The sequence below is a fragment of the Acanthopagrus latus genome, chromosome 10 (assembly GCF_904848185.1).
Source record: "Acanthopagrus latus isolate v.2019 chromosome 10, fAcaLat1.1, whole genome shotgun sequence".
Lineage (NCBI taxonomy): Eukaryota > Metazoa > Chordata > Actinopteri > Spariformes > Sparidae > Acanthopagrus > Acanthopagrus latus.
Window position 1 is genome coordinate 1,332,898 of NC_051048.1, and position 16,599 is coordinate 1,349,496.

Consider the following 16,599-nt stretch of genomic DNA (forward strand, 5'->3'; position numbering starts at 1 on the left):
GACACTTCCTGTTGACGGTCTGCAGGATGACACTCACTCTAACCAAGTTAAGATCACGAGAATTCAATTTCCTCCTAATTAGAACTGACTCATGAACACAAGACAGATGGACCGGGAGGAGACCAGGACCACAACATCTGACTACAAACAAACTATTTCTATTTATTTGTTGATTGTTTTAGGGTTATTTAAAGGGGCAGTCTGTAGTTTTGGTGAATAAATGTTGATGTAAGCAGATAAAGATCCTCACAAACTAAATAAACAAACTCTCTCTGTTTTCACAACAACTAATACTTTGTTTGTTGTTTTACTTTGTTTACATGTGGCGGACCCTGCCACCTGTCTAGCTTCAAATAGTGATCTGGGACCTTATTGTCCTCTGAGAGCAGCTTGTTTGTCCACTTACGGACAAAATGTTTGTATTATTACCTCATTAATATTATATAAAAAACATGTCTGGGTTTGAATTACTTGAACAAAACTACGCACATTTAAGTGTATTTAGTGACATGATGTATGTAAACCTGTCGGTCACAGCTCATGTTGATGTATTTATATTGTTGATAACAGAAACAAAAATATATGTAGTTTAAAAACATATGAAACAGAGAAAGTTGTTCCAGCACTTAAGTACAGTTTTAAAAACATGTTTATGTATATCAATAAAGTACATAAGTCCTCCAGAAGTTAAAACAGTGAAAGTATGTTTTACTCCATCAAACAGTCGATTAATTGATTAGTTTGACCGTTTCAGCATTAAACAGAAGTAAGCTAGCAGGAAGTTAACCTGAGCTGACCGACACAGATCGATCAGGATCGATGAGGATCGGAGCAGAGCAGCAGCTCCACGTCCTTCATGTTGACGCGACGTAAACAGGAACTGAACACACCTGTGTGGCGGCCTCCGCCTCCATTACAGCTTTTAACTGTCTGCTGCAGCTCGACACGCCGCCATGTTTCTGTCAGAGAACGACTCACCTCAGACTCTTCTTCTTCTTCTCTGACGTCTTCTTCTTCTTCTTCTCCTTCTTCTTCAGGTCTGCACTTTGTAAACTTCTTCTTCTGCTCAGCCTCGCGCCCTCCTCATCAACCGTGAGCGCGCGCCTGGCTCCTCCGCGTGTGCAGGACGAGCCCCGCCCTCCCCTCCGATGTTTAGAGTCCAAATATGGTTCGGCAGCTTCCGGCGGCTGCCCCCTCGCCCCCTCCTCCGAAACTGATGACGATGACTCACTTGAGTTCGGTGGCGTTCGGCATTTTCCGTGAATAAGATGGCGGGAATGTTTGTGTTGTTTGTGTAACAATAGAAGGCAGAAAGAGTTGAAAATGTGAGATTTCTGTTGAGTCAGACGAAAGATTAAAGTAGATTTGATCAACTTATAGTGACGTTTTTCTTTATCATTTCATTTTTGGGGGATAAAATTGCATTATTTATAATCTTTATCTTTATTTCTGAAAAGCTGAGTATGGCGGCAGACATGTTATCTCATTTTTAGTTGGACTCACACATAATGTTTGAATTAAAAAGATGATTTTTTCTTTTGTTGTGATCAAAGTACAGTTAAACACCAACATGGCCACCAACTGGGCAGTTAGCTAGCTCGTCAGTTAGCTAACATCAGCTAACTGAGTTGGTCAGTTAGCTAACATACAGGAGCAGCTCTACAGTGTTAAACAAGATGGCGTCACTCGTACAGCTGGTGTCTGTTTATGTTTTATACAGAACTGGGTCAGAATCTCTCACATGATGTTTGTCAGTTTATTGTCATTAAGGTCAAACCTCATGTAGTAGTTTAGTATTAAAGCTCAGTGAACTACATCGTCTCATCAACATGGCACCAGAACCAACATGGAGCCAACTGGATCAGGAGAGGTTCTGAACAAGATGAACATCACAATAATATTGACACCTGAGGTTCTGGTTCTGGTTCAGTTCTGTGAGCTGCTGATACAAGCACTTCAGTACGAGTAAAAAGTAAAAATATGCTCAGTTACTCTCCACACGACATGGTGACTAATTAAAGTCACATCTTTATCTCCATGTTACCAGAATGAATCATGTCTCATCACAAAGTTTTACTCATGTTGGTTCTGTTACCGGAATGTGAAGCGGTTTCTGTGGACCGCGTCACTGTGATGTCACTGATACTGATCAAAGTGTCGGCTCACTTCCTGTCTGCAGCTCCACGAACTGACTGTGTCATTGTTTATTTGATATGTGTAGAAATGATTGATGATTTTAACGAGCGGAAGAGGAGTTAATATTTAACTACTGACTGTGACTGTGACAAGGGAGTGTTTTTAAAGGAACAGTTCACCCAGAAAATGTCAATTCACAGTATAAACACCCTTTTTTGAGTGTTGGTGTGTTTGTTTGGTTGGACTACAAGGCAATTATGACTGATTTCACATTTTTGGCTGAACTGTTACTATAATGGCTGATTCTTTTTACTTATTTAGTTAATATTCCTAAATTTGATGGTCTATTTTTCCCACCAGAATGAAATCTTGGTCTGGAGGTTTAAAACATCATTCACGGAAGGAAAATCTGAAGAAAATGAAATTATTTACATAAAATATTAAAACTAAACATCTTATTTCCAGCAGCGGGAGAACCATCCTGATGCAGATCTGAGGATCATGTTAATTCCAACATTAAGAGACATTATAGAGAAGAAAGGACAAAGACACACCTGTGTGAAAGAGACTGCAGGTGGAACCAGGTGAAGGTTTGTGTTGTCAGTGTTGTAGTTGTGTTTGTGTCCACCAGAGGGAGCTGACTGTGCACTCAAACACAAACTGACTGCTGCAGTGACACAACAACATCCTCCAAACATACATTCTATACATACTGAACACCGACAGGACACTGAAGACATTTAATCTAAATTAGACCAACAGACCCAGCAGAGACCTCACAGTTTTCCTTCCTCACTCTCCGAATGTCTCCTGGAAGTTACAGTGACAAGTGAACCTGCACTTTGATGAAACTTGTAGATTTTCTTGTTTGAACATTGTTGTGATGATGTCAGAACTCGACAACAAGTCCAAGAAAGGTCGAGTTGGTTTTACACATGTTGATGTTGAACTTTTGGTCCTCGGCATTAAATTTCATGAGACATTGAAGAGTGAGGAGATAAAGATATAAAGAGCAGATACAACAAATTGAATAGAATAAAATAAACATAAAACACGTAGAATCAGCAGTGGAAACAGAATAAAGACTTCAGGTCAGGATCATGAGGTCGTGTTGCTGGATTCTGGAGGGGAGGTGTTTGACCTTTGACCTCCAGGCAGCTGGAGATGGACCCGGACAGCTGACAGACCGTGTGGACCGACAGTCTCAGCTGAAGACTCACTCTGAGCTTTCTGTCTCCGACCGGCGCCGACCGACGACATGGACAAGGCAGACGCTCTGTTTAACCCGAGGTACGACCCGAAACCTTCATCTGAGCGTGTTTGTGTGTTTGATACAGTTTAATAAACGTCCTGTTAGTGAACTGTGTGTGTTAAAGTGTTAAATGAAGATTATATGAAGAGCTGGAGTTGTTAAAGAGGACGTGTGGAGGTTCAATCACAGGTGGAGTCTTTTTTAAGAATTAAATTAAGGATTAAAATGTCACTTGTTTGTTTGAATTTCTCATTTTTTGTATATTTTCTTAACTAATTTATCCTGTTTTATTTACACTTAATGAAGTCGCTCTTAGTCTTTAATCTTTCTAGTAAAGAAAACATTTCCTTTATTGTTTTCAAAAGCTTCTTTAATAATATTTGGTTAATTGAAGATGCTTGTTTCTCTTATAATTATGTTTTATTGTTGCTGTTTTATTTTCGTTGGTGGATTATTTCATTTTGTGTGAAGACCAGCGACTTTGTGTGCAAGTTCTGTGATTCAAGATACTTGTATTGCACTCTAAGGCTGTATATATTTTACAGATCAAGATTTTAAACATTAAATATACAGGTTTTCTTTGAAATATGCAGTTATATTATGTATAACTACCGACAAGTAAACACTACTTTGGTTAAAATCTGCTGCAGATTTCTGAGTAACAATCCGACAATAAACATATAATAAATAACTTTAAATGTAGCTATTTTGCATAAAAACTACATTTACCTCTAACAGTGTATGTGTACTTGTCGGTTCATTGTGTATATATTTATGTGATATTACTACTCGGGTCTTGTCTTGTTGCAGCTGATGTTATTTATAGCAGCAGGCCGACTGCAGCTGTTGTGTCTCTCTGTACATTTCACTGCTTTAACAGCTGCTGCACGTGTCTGTGTGTTTGTCTTCATTACAATGTGAGGACGTCCGCTTACACACATGTTGTGAGGACCCAAATACAATGTGGGGACAAAAGGTCCCCACAAGGCCGAGTGTTATAAATTAAGGTCAAGGCTTTTAGTTTTTGTTAATCCATACTCAAATATTTATCATACAATGTTTCTTAATTGTTTCACAACATGTTGACCTACAAATAATAATATTTACAACACCTCATCGTCATGACAACTGACAAAAGAGTGCAGTTTGTTTACACGAGTACAGGAAAGCATCATTACATTTACATTTATCAGACATCAGCAGCAGTTTGGGGTTCAGTATCTTGCCCAAGGACACTCAAACATGCAGACCAGGGGAACTGAACCAACAACCTTCTGATAACAACTATATTTGCTCCAGGCCATTTTTATCTCAAACCGTTGACTGTATTACATTCATTTCATTATTTTAATTAATCTATCATATTATCTGTGATTACTGCAAAGTTTGGGGCTTTTATAGACCTGTATGTTGTTTTATATTCTAACTATTTAGATTTTAAACAAATAATCCAACATCAAATCTTTTTTACTAGCTGTTGGTTTGCCTTTTAGCTTCTCATGTAGTTAAAATCAACAACAACATCACTTCTTAACAATCTAACCATTTAATCTGAGTGTTTTGGGGGGATATTACCTGTAATAACGTGCTTGTGTAGATACGTGTGTCAGTGTCAGCGCCGTGTGTTTGTGTAGGTAAATGTTAACCAGCTGATGGTGAAGCAGCAGATTTCTGTTTATCATTATGCAAAGAGGCTGGTTTCAGTGTGTGTGTGTGTGTGTGTGTGTGTGTGTGTGTGTGTGTGTGTGTGTGTGCGCTCTGATGGTATTAATCTTCACGTTCCTTCATCACAGATAACGTCCGTCAAAACTTCAGTGTCTCCTCTTTCTATGCTTTCATGTCTCAGTTCAAACGTCAAACTCTCGACTTTGTTCACATCGCAGTCGTTATTGAATAAAAACCTGTGTTTAATTGTAATTTAATTTAATTTAAATCAACTTTCTAGATGTGTTTTTGGCAGAAGAACCAGAGAGTCACTGTCAGGAAGTGAAAGAAGGTTTATATTTGTGCCTTCATCTTTTGAACCCTTGACATTGTGTTCTTAATGTATCCTTCTGGTTTGTACCTTAAATTTTACTCTCACATGCAGAGGACAGAAATTAACCTTTTCAGAAGAGAACATGGTACGTATATGAACCTTTGTGGCCCTTAAAGGTTCCAAACAGTTACCTTGAGGTCCAGTATTTTGTCCTAGGGGGTCCTACAGGAATGGACTCTTGCTGTACAAGACATTAAGACATTTTAGTTGTGATTGTATTGGTATTTGAAGCCTGAAACAACTCTTGAGACAATGTTCAATAACCCTGAAACAGATGGCTGTTAATCGTTAAGGACTGCAGGTGTGTTGTTGTAATCCACCTGTCCATCTGGAGTCAAACAGGAAATGCTTTGAAGCGCCTTGAAACAACATGATTCATTTAATCTCTGTTCTGATACATAAATCAATCCCCCAAACAAACTTCCCCTCCTCAATTAATTCTGACATTTCGTGGCACAAACGTCGACATCCTTCCTGTCGGAGATATCATCTGTGTAAACGTTTGATCGGCGTGCTGGTGACATCACTGACCGTCAGTCGGACCGTGAAGTCATCCTCGCTCTTTGATTTACATTTAAACTCGTCACATTTGCATCAGACATGTTTATAGAAAAGATACCAGAAACATTTGGGACATCTTCTCTCAGCTGATTGAATCTAAAGTCCTGTAAACACAGACGAGGTGGACTCAGCGTTTACATCACAGTCTTTACCTGATGTTCAACTTATAATATGAAGATGCAGATTATATTATATTTATTATATTTGTTTATAATCTGTTTGATTTATGATAACATGCCACCATTTTTCAAACAAACACAGAGCGGCATCAGAGTCTTGTGTTACATTTTACATTGATGACGATGATGTAAACAGTGTCTCCAGATGTTAGGATAATATCTTTATAGTGAATACTTTCAGCCGTGATAATCATGTGAGAATCTGATACTGAACATCTTTTTTACCAACAATCTGAGTATCTAATCTCGTCTTTGTGTCTCTCAGCCTGGAAGCTGCTCTGAAGAAGCTCGATCCGGAAGACGGTGAGCAAATCGTGGAGTATTTCAAGACTCACGCGCTGCTGACGAGAGAGAAAGCACGTAAGAGTGAAAACATGTTAGACAACGATTAAATAAATGATCAATAACAAACATGAAAACTCAGATTCAGACCTTTGTTTGCTTTCTTTAATCTTAATCAACAGAAAAACTGCAGGAAACACTGAAATAACAATAAACAACTGTTCAAATATTAATTCATCAATTTGTGTGTGTGTGTGTGTGTGTGTGTGTGTGTGTGTATCAGTGCTGCAGGCGTCGGTCAGAGATCAGAAGAAGCTGCTGGTGGAAAACGGCAAACTGAAGAAAGACATCGAGCAGCTGAGAGTTCAACTGCAAGAGAAACAGAGGAGACGCACCGGTACACACACACACACACACACACACACACACACACACACACTGCAGCTGGTTCAGTGTCGACTGCGGTCCGATTTAAATAACACAGAACCAGACTGAATTCTAAGATCTTTATTAAGTCGAAATCTTTTGTAGATTTTGTCCCAGAGATAAAAACAAACTTCCAGATACTTTATATCAAACGTGTGTGTTTGTCTCCTTCAGCCAAGGCTTTGTTCTCCACGCCTCCACCCAACATAAGCCCCGCCCCTACAACACCTGTCAATCAACCTCCTGCAGGAGCGACAGCTGCCGTTCCAACGAGCCCTCCTCCCCCCTCCTCCTCATCCTCACACGACCAGAGATATAGACACAGCAGGAGGGGGAGAGGAGAGAGGAAAGGTGAGAGGAAACACTGAGGGAAGGAAGCAAGGAAGCAGGAGAGGAAACAACTGACATCACCTGTCTCTCTCTCTCTCTGTTAGCTCGTCCCGCCCCTGACTCTCTCTCCTTGGGGGTGGAGCCTCGGGTTGACGTGTCACGACTGGACCTGCGAGTTGGACGGATCATCAGCGTCCGCCGCCACCCACTGGCCGAGACACTGTCTGTTCAGGAAGTGGACGTGGGAGAGAACGCCAACCGTATGGTCGTCAGCAAGCTGGGAGCAGAAACACACCTGGAGGAGGTGACACCACTATTATGATGCTTTGTTTCTGAATCATTTTGATCTTATTCTCAAAATAGTACTTAAATTCAAATTATTTACATTTCAACATTTGTTTTTAGTATAACGATTTAATACAATTACAATGTCCCGTCTCTCTCTCTCTCTGCAGCTCCAGGGCGCTCTGGCTGTGTTGCTATGCAACGTCAAGGCTTGTAAAGTGAGGGGCGTGGTCTCTATGGCCCGCCTCCTCTGTTGTTCCACCTCAGACGATGTCAGCGAGATGCTGGTCCCGCCCACAGGCTCCGCCCCTGGAGACAGAGTTACCTTCAACAACTACCCCGGTAACCACTAAAACGATTAATAAAATTACAAATTTCTAATTAGATTTGTCACAGCAAGGAGCTCATTTGACTGGGTTTTGGAATTCAAAATGGCCACCATGATAATCAGCCCATTTATGGGCTATTTTTTAAGCTAGAGTGGTGACATGCTAGCTAGCATGACATGGTGCCATCCATCACAACAGCTAGTAAAGCTAGCTGGCCAGCTAATGTCCGCGCTAACTCTCCAGGTAATTTTGACACCTGTGCTCTCTGTGTGTGTTCAGGTGACCCAGACAGAGAGCTGCAGTCCAAGCAGAGAGTCTGGGAGCTTCTTCAGCCCGACCTGCAGGTCGACTGCCGCGGCGTGGCAAACTACAAAGGCTGCAGATTTGAGGTGAAGGGGAAGGGACTGTGCAGGGCGCCGTCCCTCACCAACTGCATCATCAGATAGACGGCGAGAGGCCGCAGTGCACAGGACAAGACCTCCTCAAGAGATGATGTTCATCAGGATGCTTTTATTGTGAAAAGACAAAGAACAGCTGCAACAAAGACCTAGCTTGTTAGCGGCTAGTGCCGTTAGCTTACAAAAGAAGACAACGTAAATCAAAATTGAGTTAATTGCAGTTGCATCATTCTTGTTTATTGATTAAAAACTAATTTAACAATAATCGTTTGCTTCCTTCAGTGTTATTGATTATACATGACCCGAGTAGAGAAGTAATCTCATGAAACTAAGTACATTTACTCACCTGCTGGCACATTTCTGAGGTAGTACACTTGAGTATTTCCATTTTCTGCTACTTTAGACTGCCATGCCACAATTCCACAAATATTGTACTTTTTACTCCACTACATGTATTGATAACTTAAGTTACTAGTTACTTTACAGATTATGGTTCCTCTGTCCTGACTGTCAGAGCTCTGTGATGGTTCCTGGCTGAGAGGCGGAGCAGCTGCTCTCTCAGCGGGCGTCCTCTGATCGTTGGCCAATCACAGCTGTTGTCCAAGAACGAGACTCCTCCTCCCACCTTTTCAGCCAGAGCTCTCAGCCAATCGGTGGTCTGTGCCAGGTAGACTGACTGGCTAAGCCCCGCCCCCTTCAGGTGGTCAGTGTGGGTGAAAACAAGCAAAGCGTGACGACGCCACTCTGGACCGAAGAGCTTCTGAACACACAAAATACACAAAATCACCAAAAATATCACGTGTGTTTGTGTGTGTGTGTGTGTGTGTGTGTGTACCTCCACATCCTCCTCCAGGTGTGTGTTGTTGTGTGTCAGGTCCGTCCTCACAACAAGCACCAGGACGTGCACGCCATCGGGGCAGAGCTCATGTACACTATGTGGGCGGGGCGTCTCAAGGGGCGTGTCGACTACCCTCAGCATCAGGTCAGACTCCGCCCCCTGTCTCCTGAAATAACCCTGGAAAGTCCGTCTGAGCACCTGACAGTCCGTCGTCACGCAGCGTCCAGAAGTGCAGCTACCTGTTCGGAATTCCTCTCCACCTGTCGAACATTTATAATAAGTTAATCGAGCTAACTTCCACCAGGCAGGATGTAAACATTGGCTAGCTAGCATGCTATTGGCTAGCATGTTTACTGGGGCAACTACAGCTCAGATTACTTATATTCACCTTGTTTCTCACACTAATGTTACTACAATGTAAAGACTGCAAAAGTACAACTGTCAACAGGTTTGAATCTGTTGGACCACTGACCAATCAGAGCATTCCCCACAGAGCTCCTCCCACTCTGCCTGTCACCTAGCAACAGCACATTCAGGACCAGCACATTCCGCTCGCTGTTGTCAGCCATGACAGGACGAGATGGAGTCTGAGAACAAACAGCACATCATTTTTAATTTAACTATTCTATTTGTCACTGCAGTTTTATGGTTGCAATAAACATTAAGACACTGTGTTACTCGAAAATTCTTCATAAAAGATAATCTAACTATGTTTTCTTTCAATTCAAATTATTAATGACCAATTCAGGCATCAACTTGTTTGTTGATAATGTGATTCAATGAAAAAAATGCTAAAATTACAAATGTAAGACGATTATTTCTATCGCACCATTCAGACAAAAAGCAAAGTGCTGTATTCCAGTTCAAAATGACCAAGAGAAGAAGAGCGAGTCTTACCTGGCTCACCTCACCTGCTCATGGACACACTTCCTGGACTCATTGGTACAGGAGGTTGTGTTTGTGGTTAAAGATTAACCAGATGTCTCTCGCTCTGCAGCTTTATTAGGTTGTAAAACTGATAAACATCCTGGAGACTCAATTTAAAGGCAAGTGTAGTGTGTGTGTGTGTGTGTGTGTGTGTGTGTGTGTGTGTGTGTGTGTTTAAATATCGGCAAGCTTTTTTGATTGTGTAATTTTAATGTCAGAATATTTTTTGTTGTAAGTACGAGAAAGTGTCTCGTAACATTTTGAAGTGCAGTATGTGATTTCTGCCACTGGGGGTCGATCAATCAAAACAGAAGATAGATGAAGCAAAGGATCATGGGAGTTGTTGTCTCTAAGCATTAATTATGAAAATAATTGCATTTGTGACTGACAGGAATTCATTAATAATAATTTATTAAAATCATATTTATCCCACTAAAAGAACTGGAAAGCATTTTAAAAGCAATAAAAAGTGACAGAACCTGAATCAAGACATTATTTCTAAAAAATTTTCCAGGCTCGGCCCATCTGGACCTGTTGGGTATCCATGTTCTACAGCTCATATTTCTAAGCGTGTTTCATGATTTCTCATGAACATAATTCTGGACTTCTAAATTCTGAGAAGAAAATGTCAGTAACGACAAAGATTTGTTTCTTTATTCCTTTCAACTGTTGGAGACGTGCACGACTGTGTGTGGTTCATCATTTACCTGGTGCTGACAGTGAGTCCTGGACCGTCCAACCCGGCGGTCGACCCTCCGTCGGCGCTCTCTGTGTAAAATAAGGTTCTGGTCCAAACTGTGCGTGCCCCAGGCCGCTGCAGAGAAACATCCTCATCTGCTCACAGTTTATCCTGACAGCCTGAAACCACAGAGATAAGATAAAACCTGCAGTTATTATTATTACCAGACTGCACACACACACACACACACACACACACACACACAGTCCTCTCTGTCATGTCAGTGTGTGATGGCCTCCTCCATACTTCACTCCGAACACACATCTGTGCTTCTCGTCCGACGGCTCGGCATCAACCAGAAAGCACAGCAGCATTAATTCATTTAGTTCTGACCCACAACCAGCTGGAACCAGAACCGTGGCCCAGAGCAGAGGAACTGTTTTACTTTAACATTGTAATCACGTTATCAGCAGAACATCAGGGAAACTGTGTGTGTGTGTGAAAGCTGTGACATCAAGGAAACGAGGAAACAGTGACGTTAATGCAGATCGCTGTGTGACGGACCTGAGCAGACAGCGACAGGTGAGCCGGGGAACACGGATGGAAGGTGTGTGTGTGTGTGTGTGTGTGTTATCTTTATAACAAGCGTACCCAAACTAAAGGACAGTGATGCCCAACAGCTACCGACCACAGCAGATCCAAATCAATTCTGGGAAAGTTTTGGGGAACAACCAAACACCATATTTGGTTATAGATCATCCCCACAAGGATTCAAACACATGGAGAAACACGTGTTTAGCCTGGTGGCTAGCTGAAGATGCTACGTATGATGTTTACAACAGTTACGTCCCGTCTTTGTTTACGTTGGTATAACAACAGCTTCATAATGTGCCTCAGTGTGTGAGTCTGGATAGCATGACAGCATTTTAAAGCAAGTCTTGTGTTGATGATGTTTTTGGTTGCTGTTCTTCTTTAAATTAGCTGCTAACTGCTGCTAGCTACTTTTGCTAAATGTCCTGCTCTTATTCGATAACATAATGTTATGAAAATGTCACATCTCTGTTGTCCCGTCACTGAAGTTAAGGCACAACAGAGGTAAACAAAAACAGCTTCTCATTTCTAATTGTCTGTTGTTGCAATTAAGACTAACAGCTGAAGCTAGGTCCCTGCTAAATAATGGTAGTATTGTCACCAGTTGATTTACAGTAATTTTCTTGAGTTGCAGCGCCACTAACTAACTTAAATATTAAAGTACAGGTTAAAATAAAGTGTTAAGACTGTTTGATTAATTTTAAAAGAACTATGTTTTGGGAGTTTTGACAAAATGCCTCTCAATAATTGTTTAAATTTCCCTAAATCCTATACAGATCAGGACGGTGATGCTAACATTAGCCTAAACTCCAACACAGTTCTTCTAACATAACCTGTGACTTCACAATATCACTTTTAGATCATTATAAGTATATATTATAAGTCAGAAAATGCTTATGAAGGATTTAAAGTCGATGACAAAGAAACGTTTCTTATTTAGTTTGGGGACTTTGTTTCTGCAGATCCCAGAAAATTCACTGAAAGCTACATTCAAAGGTAAAGTTTTGAGGTTTTAAGAGCTTTAAAAGTCTCTAATTGATTCAGATGAAAGTAGAATTTAAATCAGATAAGATTTAAAGTTGAAACTGAGATGTAATGAACTCTGCTTTGAGTCGATTGGATTATTTTACGGCATAATTTATGTGTAATTGATTTTTTATCGCTCATCAGGGACACTGGTTGTTTTTAGTTACAGAATAAAGTCAGAATCAGCTGTTTTCCTTCTGACAGACGTTTAAAACGAGCACACTTTACTTTGAGCTTCAGCCGTGATGTCATAAATAACTTTTATCTCCACAGATGGAACCACTTCCTCGTGTCTTTACGGCCCGTAGGCTCGTCTTTTCCTCTTCGTTAATCTCACCGCCGCCCACCAGCGCCGGGAAAAACATCCACCGGCTGTCGTCACACACGTGTGGTCCGACCCGGTTTGTGGAGAAGAGGAGCTGAAGTGAGGACGACACAGAAAACCTCCACCCATCCTCCACCGGGCTTAATATGTCATTTACAGAGAACACAACATCACAGAGGCACGTTTGAAACCAGCTTTTAATCATTAAAACACACATCAGCGATCCATTAACAGCGTGTGGGTCAGCACAGAAGTTCTGGAAATAAAACCCTCCAAAATAAACACGACAAACAGTCAAATAATTATACCGACACTCGTCCGAAATATACAGGAAACAACTTATAGAAAAATAACTCTATCACAATAACGACAGTGCAATGGAACAGGACGTCTGGACGAACCTCAGAGTTCTGGGACGGTTCTGATGAGACGGGCAAACGTTCAGGGAACGAGTTCACAGATGTGTGTCAGGTTCTCAGTTCTGGGAGTTTCTGCAGAACTTCTACAAAGTCCTTTCCTTTTGTTTGGTTTTCAAAATAAAAGCCCATGACTGGATGTGTAAATTGGGGGTCAAACCGGATTTCAAAGTGGTTTCTGCTCGTCTAGACGGCCGAGAGGAAACCGGATCTGAGGCACAAAGAGTTTCACATCCAGTGTGTGTGAATGCAGCCTGACAGGAAGCTGATTAGCATCGAGACACTGGGACGGTTGGTGGTGTGAACAGGTTGGTTATTCGCCGCTCCCTCCATTTATCTCGCCCTTGTCCTCCTCTGCCTCTCGCTCCCTCTGAGGGCGATCATTGGCAGACAGGAAGTTCTGTCCTTCCCCTCAGTCCGTCCGTCCGTTTTTAGTTTTTCTGGCACACATGTAGTCTCGTCTTTGCCGCCACAGACGACATCGACGGTGGCGACTGCTTCGAGGATGAGGACAGCAGTGAAGTGTGAGGGGAGGAGTGACGGGACGAGGAAGAGGACGTCGCAAACTTGGACTTTGCCACCGCCGCCAGCAGTGATGACGAAGATGCTGCCGTCGATGGAGGCTGATGGGCGCTGGGCTCTCGCAGCGTCCGGCAGCTGAGTCCGTCTCCGCAGGGGCAGCGCTGGAACAGCTCCAGGCCGTGGTTCCCCTTCCGGCGGTGTCGCGTGCAAACCTGTCCCTCCCTCAGCACCGGCTTGCAGATGCGAGTCCAGAAGTGACGGGCACAGCACAAACTGTCGGAGCAGTCTGAGGAGCGAAGGCAGGGATCTCCGACCTGACCTGAGACACGAGACCAGACGGATCAGTGGACAGCAGAGACGAAAGACGAAACACTGTCACTACATTTAATGTCCCGAGCCTTTAAAACACAATGTGACGCTCATCTTTACCTGAGGCCACCTTCACCTCCATCCTCCCTCTCTTCCTCCAGCCTTTCTTCTTGGACAGAAGACTCATGTCTCCGTCTGAGTCTGGGATCCTCTGAGACAAGAAGCTGTCCTGGTCTGGAACACAGACGTCTGCAGGACGAAGAGACGAACCAGAGACACTGATCAGTTAAAAAACTTAACAATGTTTCAGGTTTGCAGCTAAAACACATGAAGGTAAAGATGGCTGCCAGGAAAATATAGTAAAGATGTTCAAAGATTAAAATACTTTTTATCAAATGTTGAGTGAGTTTATACCTGATACATTATCAGATGCATCAGTCATATAATCAATAACGCTCTAAAAACATTAATTAAATGATCTCAGATGCAGAAAGGTTCTTTTACATTCAGTAAACAAAAACATCTGGCCAGTTTAAACCAACATGCTACTTTCAAAGCTAACGGCTAGCCTTACTGTGGCTGCAGCGGTTGCCAGGGCAACACATGCCGTCCCTATGGCAACGCCTCTTCCTCCTGCGGCAGGTCTGGCAGCGCGAGTGGGCGGGGCCTTTGGTGGGGGCGTGGCAGTAGCTGCCCTCGCTGCACTCCAGGTCGCTCATGCACTGATACAGCTGCGGGGGGGGGGGGGGACACACGGAGCATGCGCAGGGTTAGAACGCCACTCTGACACACACGTAATGATAACGGTCATGACGTCACACACACTCACCGTCAGGTCCAGGCTCGGCTCCCACGTGCTCCTGTTCAGCGGCAGCGCGTGCCCCTCCCTCAGGATCACCGTCCTGATGGAGTTCAGACGGACGCGCGCCTCCCCGCCGCGGGAGCGCGCCAGCAGCAGCACGAGCGCGAGACTCACCATCAGCACCAACTGACGCGTCATGACGACAAAACCTGAGGGACAACGTACCTTATAAGTGTTACTCTATAAATACTCTGTAAATACACTATAAATACTCTATTACTCTATAAATACTCTGTAAATACACTATAAGTACTCTATTACTCTATAAATACTCTGTAAATACTCTAATACTTTAAAAACACGCTTCAGTTTCACTTCACTGGACTCTTGATTTTTAATTTTGACACATTTTTACAAAAACAAACTATTTTCTAACTTCTCAAACATCAGTCAATAAAATAAAACATCTGTTCTCAGGTCAGATTTCAGTAAATAAATAAATAAAACAGCTTCTTGTAAATGTTTCCTGTCTGATTGTGAAGCTGTAAGATCATCAGATACTGAAAATGTTTAAATGTTAAATGTCGGACATGTTTACAGTTCAGTATATTCTGCATATTGTTCTAAACGTGTCTCACCTGCTTCCCGTCTGACTGAAGTTCTGTTCTGTGTCACAGTTGAAATATTCCTGCCGGTCTCAGATTAATCCGGTTCGTTGTGTTGGGTCCTGGTCCTGGTCTCAGGTGAGCTGATGCTTCACTGCAGGAGTCCACACAGGTGAGCAGGACTCGGACCCTGATCCACTTTATAGGCTGCTTCCAGTCCCACGCGCGATCCGCGGGCCCGCCCACAGACCCGGACACGCGCCCCCCTCCTCTCCCGCGCACACATCGATACCCCCATCAACCATCGATACAGAGAGGAGGGGGGAGAGGGATGTCTGCTGCTGCAAATGATCTCAATACAAAACTCCCTTTGAAAAGCAGGCAACTTTTATTTATATTGTTATCAGTTGTTGTTGTACTGGAATGACCCTGCAGTGGATGTTCTGGTTCGGTCCAAACAGGAACACATGTTTGAAACACACTTGGGAAGCACAAACACTTAGCTGGCTATTCAAAACATTTCAGTGAGCATCTGGAAGGAGCCTGAGGGCTGCGGGCAGAAATCCTCCTTTTCTCTATGGAGTTCTGCATGTAAACATGTTTGATCTGAAAGCATCAGTTATGGAAGAAGGACTCATATCTGTGACTATAAACGTGTTTAATAAAAGTACAAATATTTCAGTTTGAGCAGCAAAATGTCCCTGAAGTGTTTTTATATTTATTCTTCAGATAATTTAAAACATGCAGAAGAAACAAGTCCTGATGTTTTATAACTTCTTCATATGATTCAATCTGAAAACATGTAAATATTTTATGAGTAAAACTTATTATTTTGAGTTTAGAATGTTTTGTCAGCTGTGAAATAAACATAAAAAGTTAAATGTGACTCTGAGATGTAGTAAAGTAGAAGTATAAAGTGCAGTAGTTGAGTATTTGTACTCAGTTACATTCTACAGTTTACAGATTCATTAACCTCCAGCTTTTATTCTTCTTCTGCTGTTGTTTCATGTGTTTGCTCTCTGTCCTCCACCACAGACTCCAGAGCCTGAGACCCGGTTCAGTTTGGGTTCAGTTTGGGTCTGGACTCCAGGGTTGGGAGTGGACCGACCATCCCCCTGGTTTCCGGGTGGTTCGTCTCCAGACATGTTCTTCTTCTTCTTTTGCATTTCAAAGTGTCGTCGTCGGCCACTTGTGACACGTTCGTCCATCACAACCTCTGATCTCTGCTGGAGCACTTCAGCCCAGGATCATCCAGAACTCTGAAACCAACCCGGGTTCAGGAGATCCAGACCAGCAGCCACAGTCTTCACTCTGGTCCAGGTGAGACGTCATCATGGCGGTTT

The 16,599-nt window shown here is 42.6% G+C and overlaps 4 protein-coding genes across 7 annotated transcripts in view; 1 reads left to right on the top strand and 3 right to left on the bottom strand.

The window, feature by feature from the left end:
• LOC119027573 (phosphatidylcholine:ceramide cholinephosphotransferase 2-like) overlaps positions 1-1,136 on the bottom strand; it is a 7,256-nt gene extending 6,120 nt beyond the window's left edge. The window contains exon 1 of one of the 3 annotated variants that reach the window (XM_037112915.1): positions 979-1,136. The gene's annotated coding sequence lies outside the window, so the exon portion shown is untranslated. Of the gene's footprint in view, positions 1-787; positions 810-890 lie in introns of those variants that run through there. The other 2 variants (XM_037112916.1, XM_037112918.1) reach the window with 2 other exon arrangements.
• Positions 1,137-3,327: 2,191 nt separating this feature from the next.
• On the top strand, positions 3,328-8,296 carry LOC119026784 (aminoacyl tRNA synthase complex-interacting multifunctional protein 1-like). Its single transcript, XM_037111313.1, has 7 exons — positions 3,328-3,426; positions 6,432-6,526; positions 6,732-6,845; positions 7,049-7,225; positions 7,309-7,508; positions 7,660-7,831; positions 8,098-8,296. Exons 1-7 carry the CDS (start codon positions 3,395-3,397, stop codon positions 8,262-8,264), a joined length of 957 nt encoding a protein of 318 aa, XP_036967208.1. The 5' UTR covers positions 3,328-3,394; the 3' UTR covers positions 8,265-8,296.
• A 126-nt stretch (positions 8,297-8,422) lies between these two features.
• On the bottom strand, positions 8,423-10,079 carry LOC119026786 (GTPase IMAP family member GIMD1-like). 2 transcript variants are annotated; one of them, XM_037111316.1, is made up of 4 exons: positions 9,952-10,079; positions 9,527-9,641; positions 9,052-9,314; positions 8,423-8,973 (listed from the first exon to the last, which is right to left on the bottom strand). In XM_037111316.1, exons 2-4 carry the CDS (start codon positions 9,621-9,623, stop codon positions 8,704-8,706), a joined length of 630 nt encoding a protein of 209 aa, XP_036967211.1. In that variant the 5' UTR covers positions 9,624-9,641; positions 9,952-10,079; the 3' UTR covers positions 8,423-8,703. The 2 variants fall into 2 exon arrangements, with proteins under 2 accessions (XP_036967211.1, XP_036967210.1); XM_037111315.1 differs by having other exon boundaries at positions 8,423-8,976; positions 9,952-10,065.
• A 2,702-nt stretch (positions 10,080-12,781) lies between these two features.
• Positions 12,782-15,411, bottom strand: LOC119026785 (dickkopf-related protein 2-like). The gene is made up of 5 exons (XM_037111314.1): positions 15,290-15,411; positions 14,679-14,860; positions 14,424-14,580; positions 13,970-14,098; positions 12,782-13,859 (listed from the first exon to the last, which is right to left on the bottom strand). Exons 2-5 carry the CDS (start codon positions 14,847-14,849, stop codon positions 13,450-13,452), a joined length of 867 nt encoding a protein of 288 aa, XP_036967209.1. The 5' UTR covers positions 14,850-14,860; positions 15,290-15,411; the 3' UTR covers positions 12,782-13,449.
• Between the last annotated feature and the right edge of the window lie 1,188 nt (positions 15,412-16,599).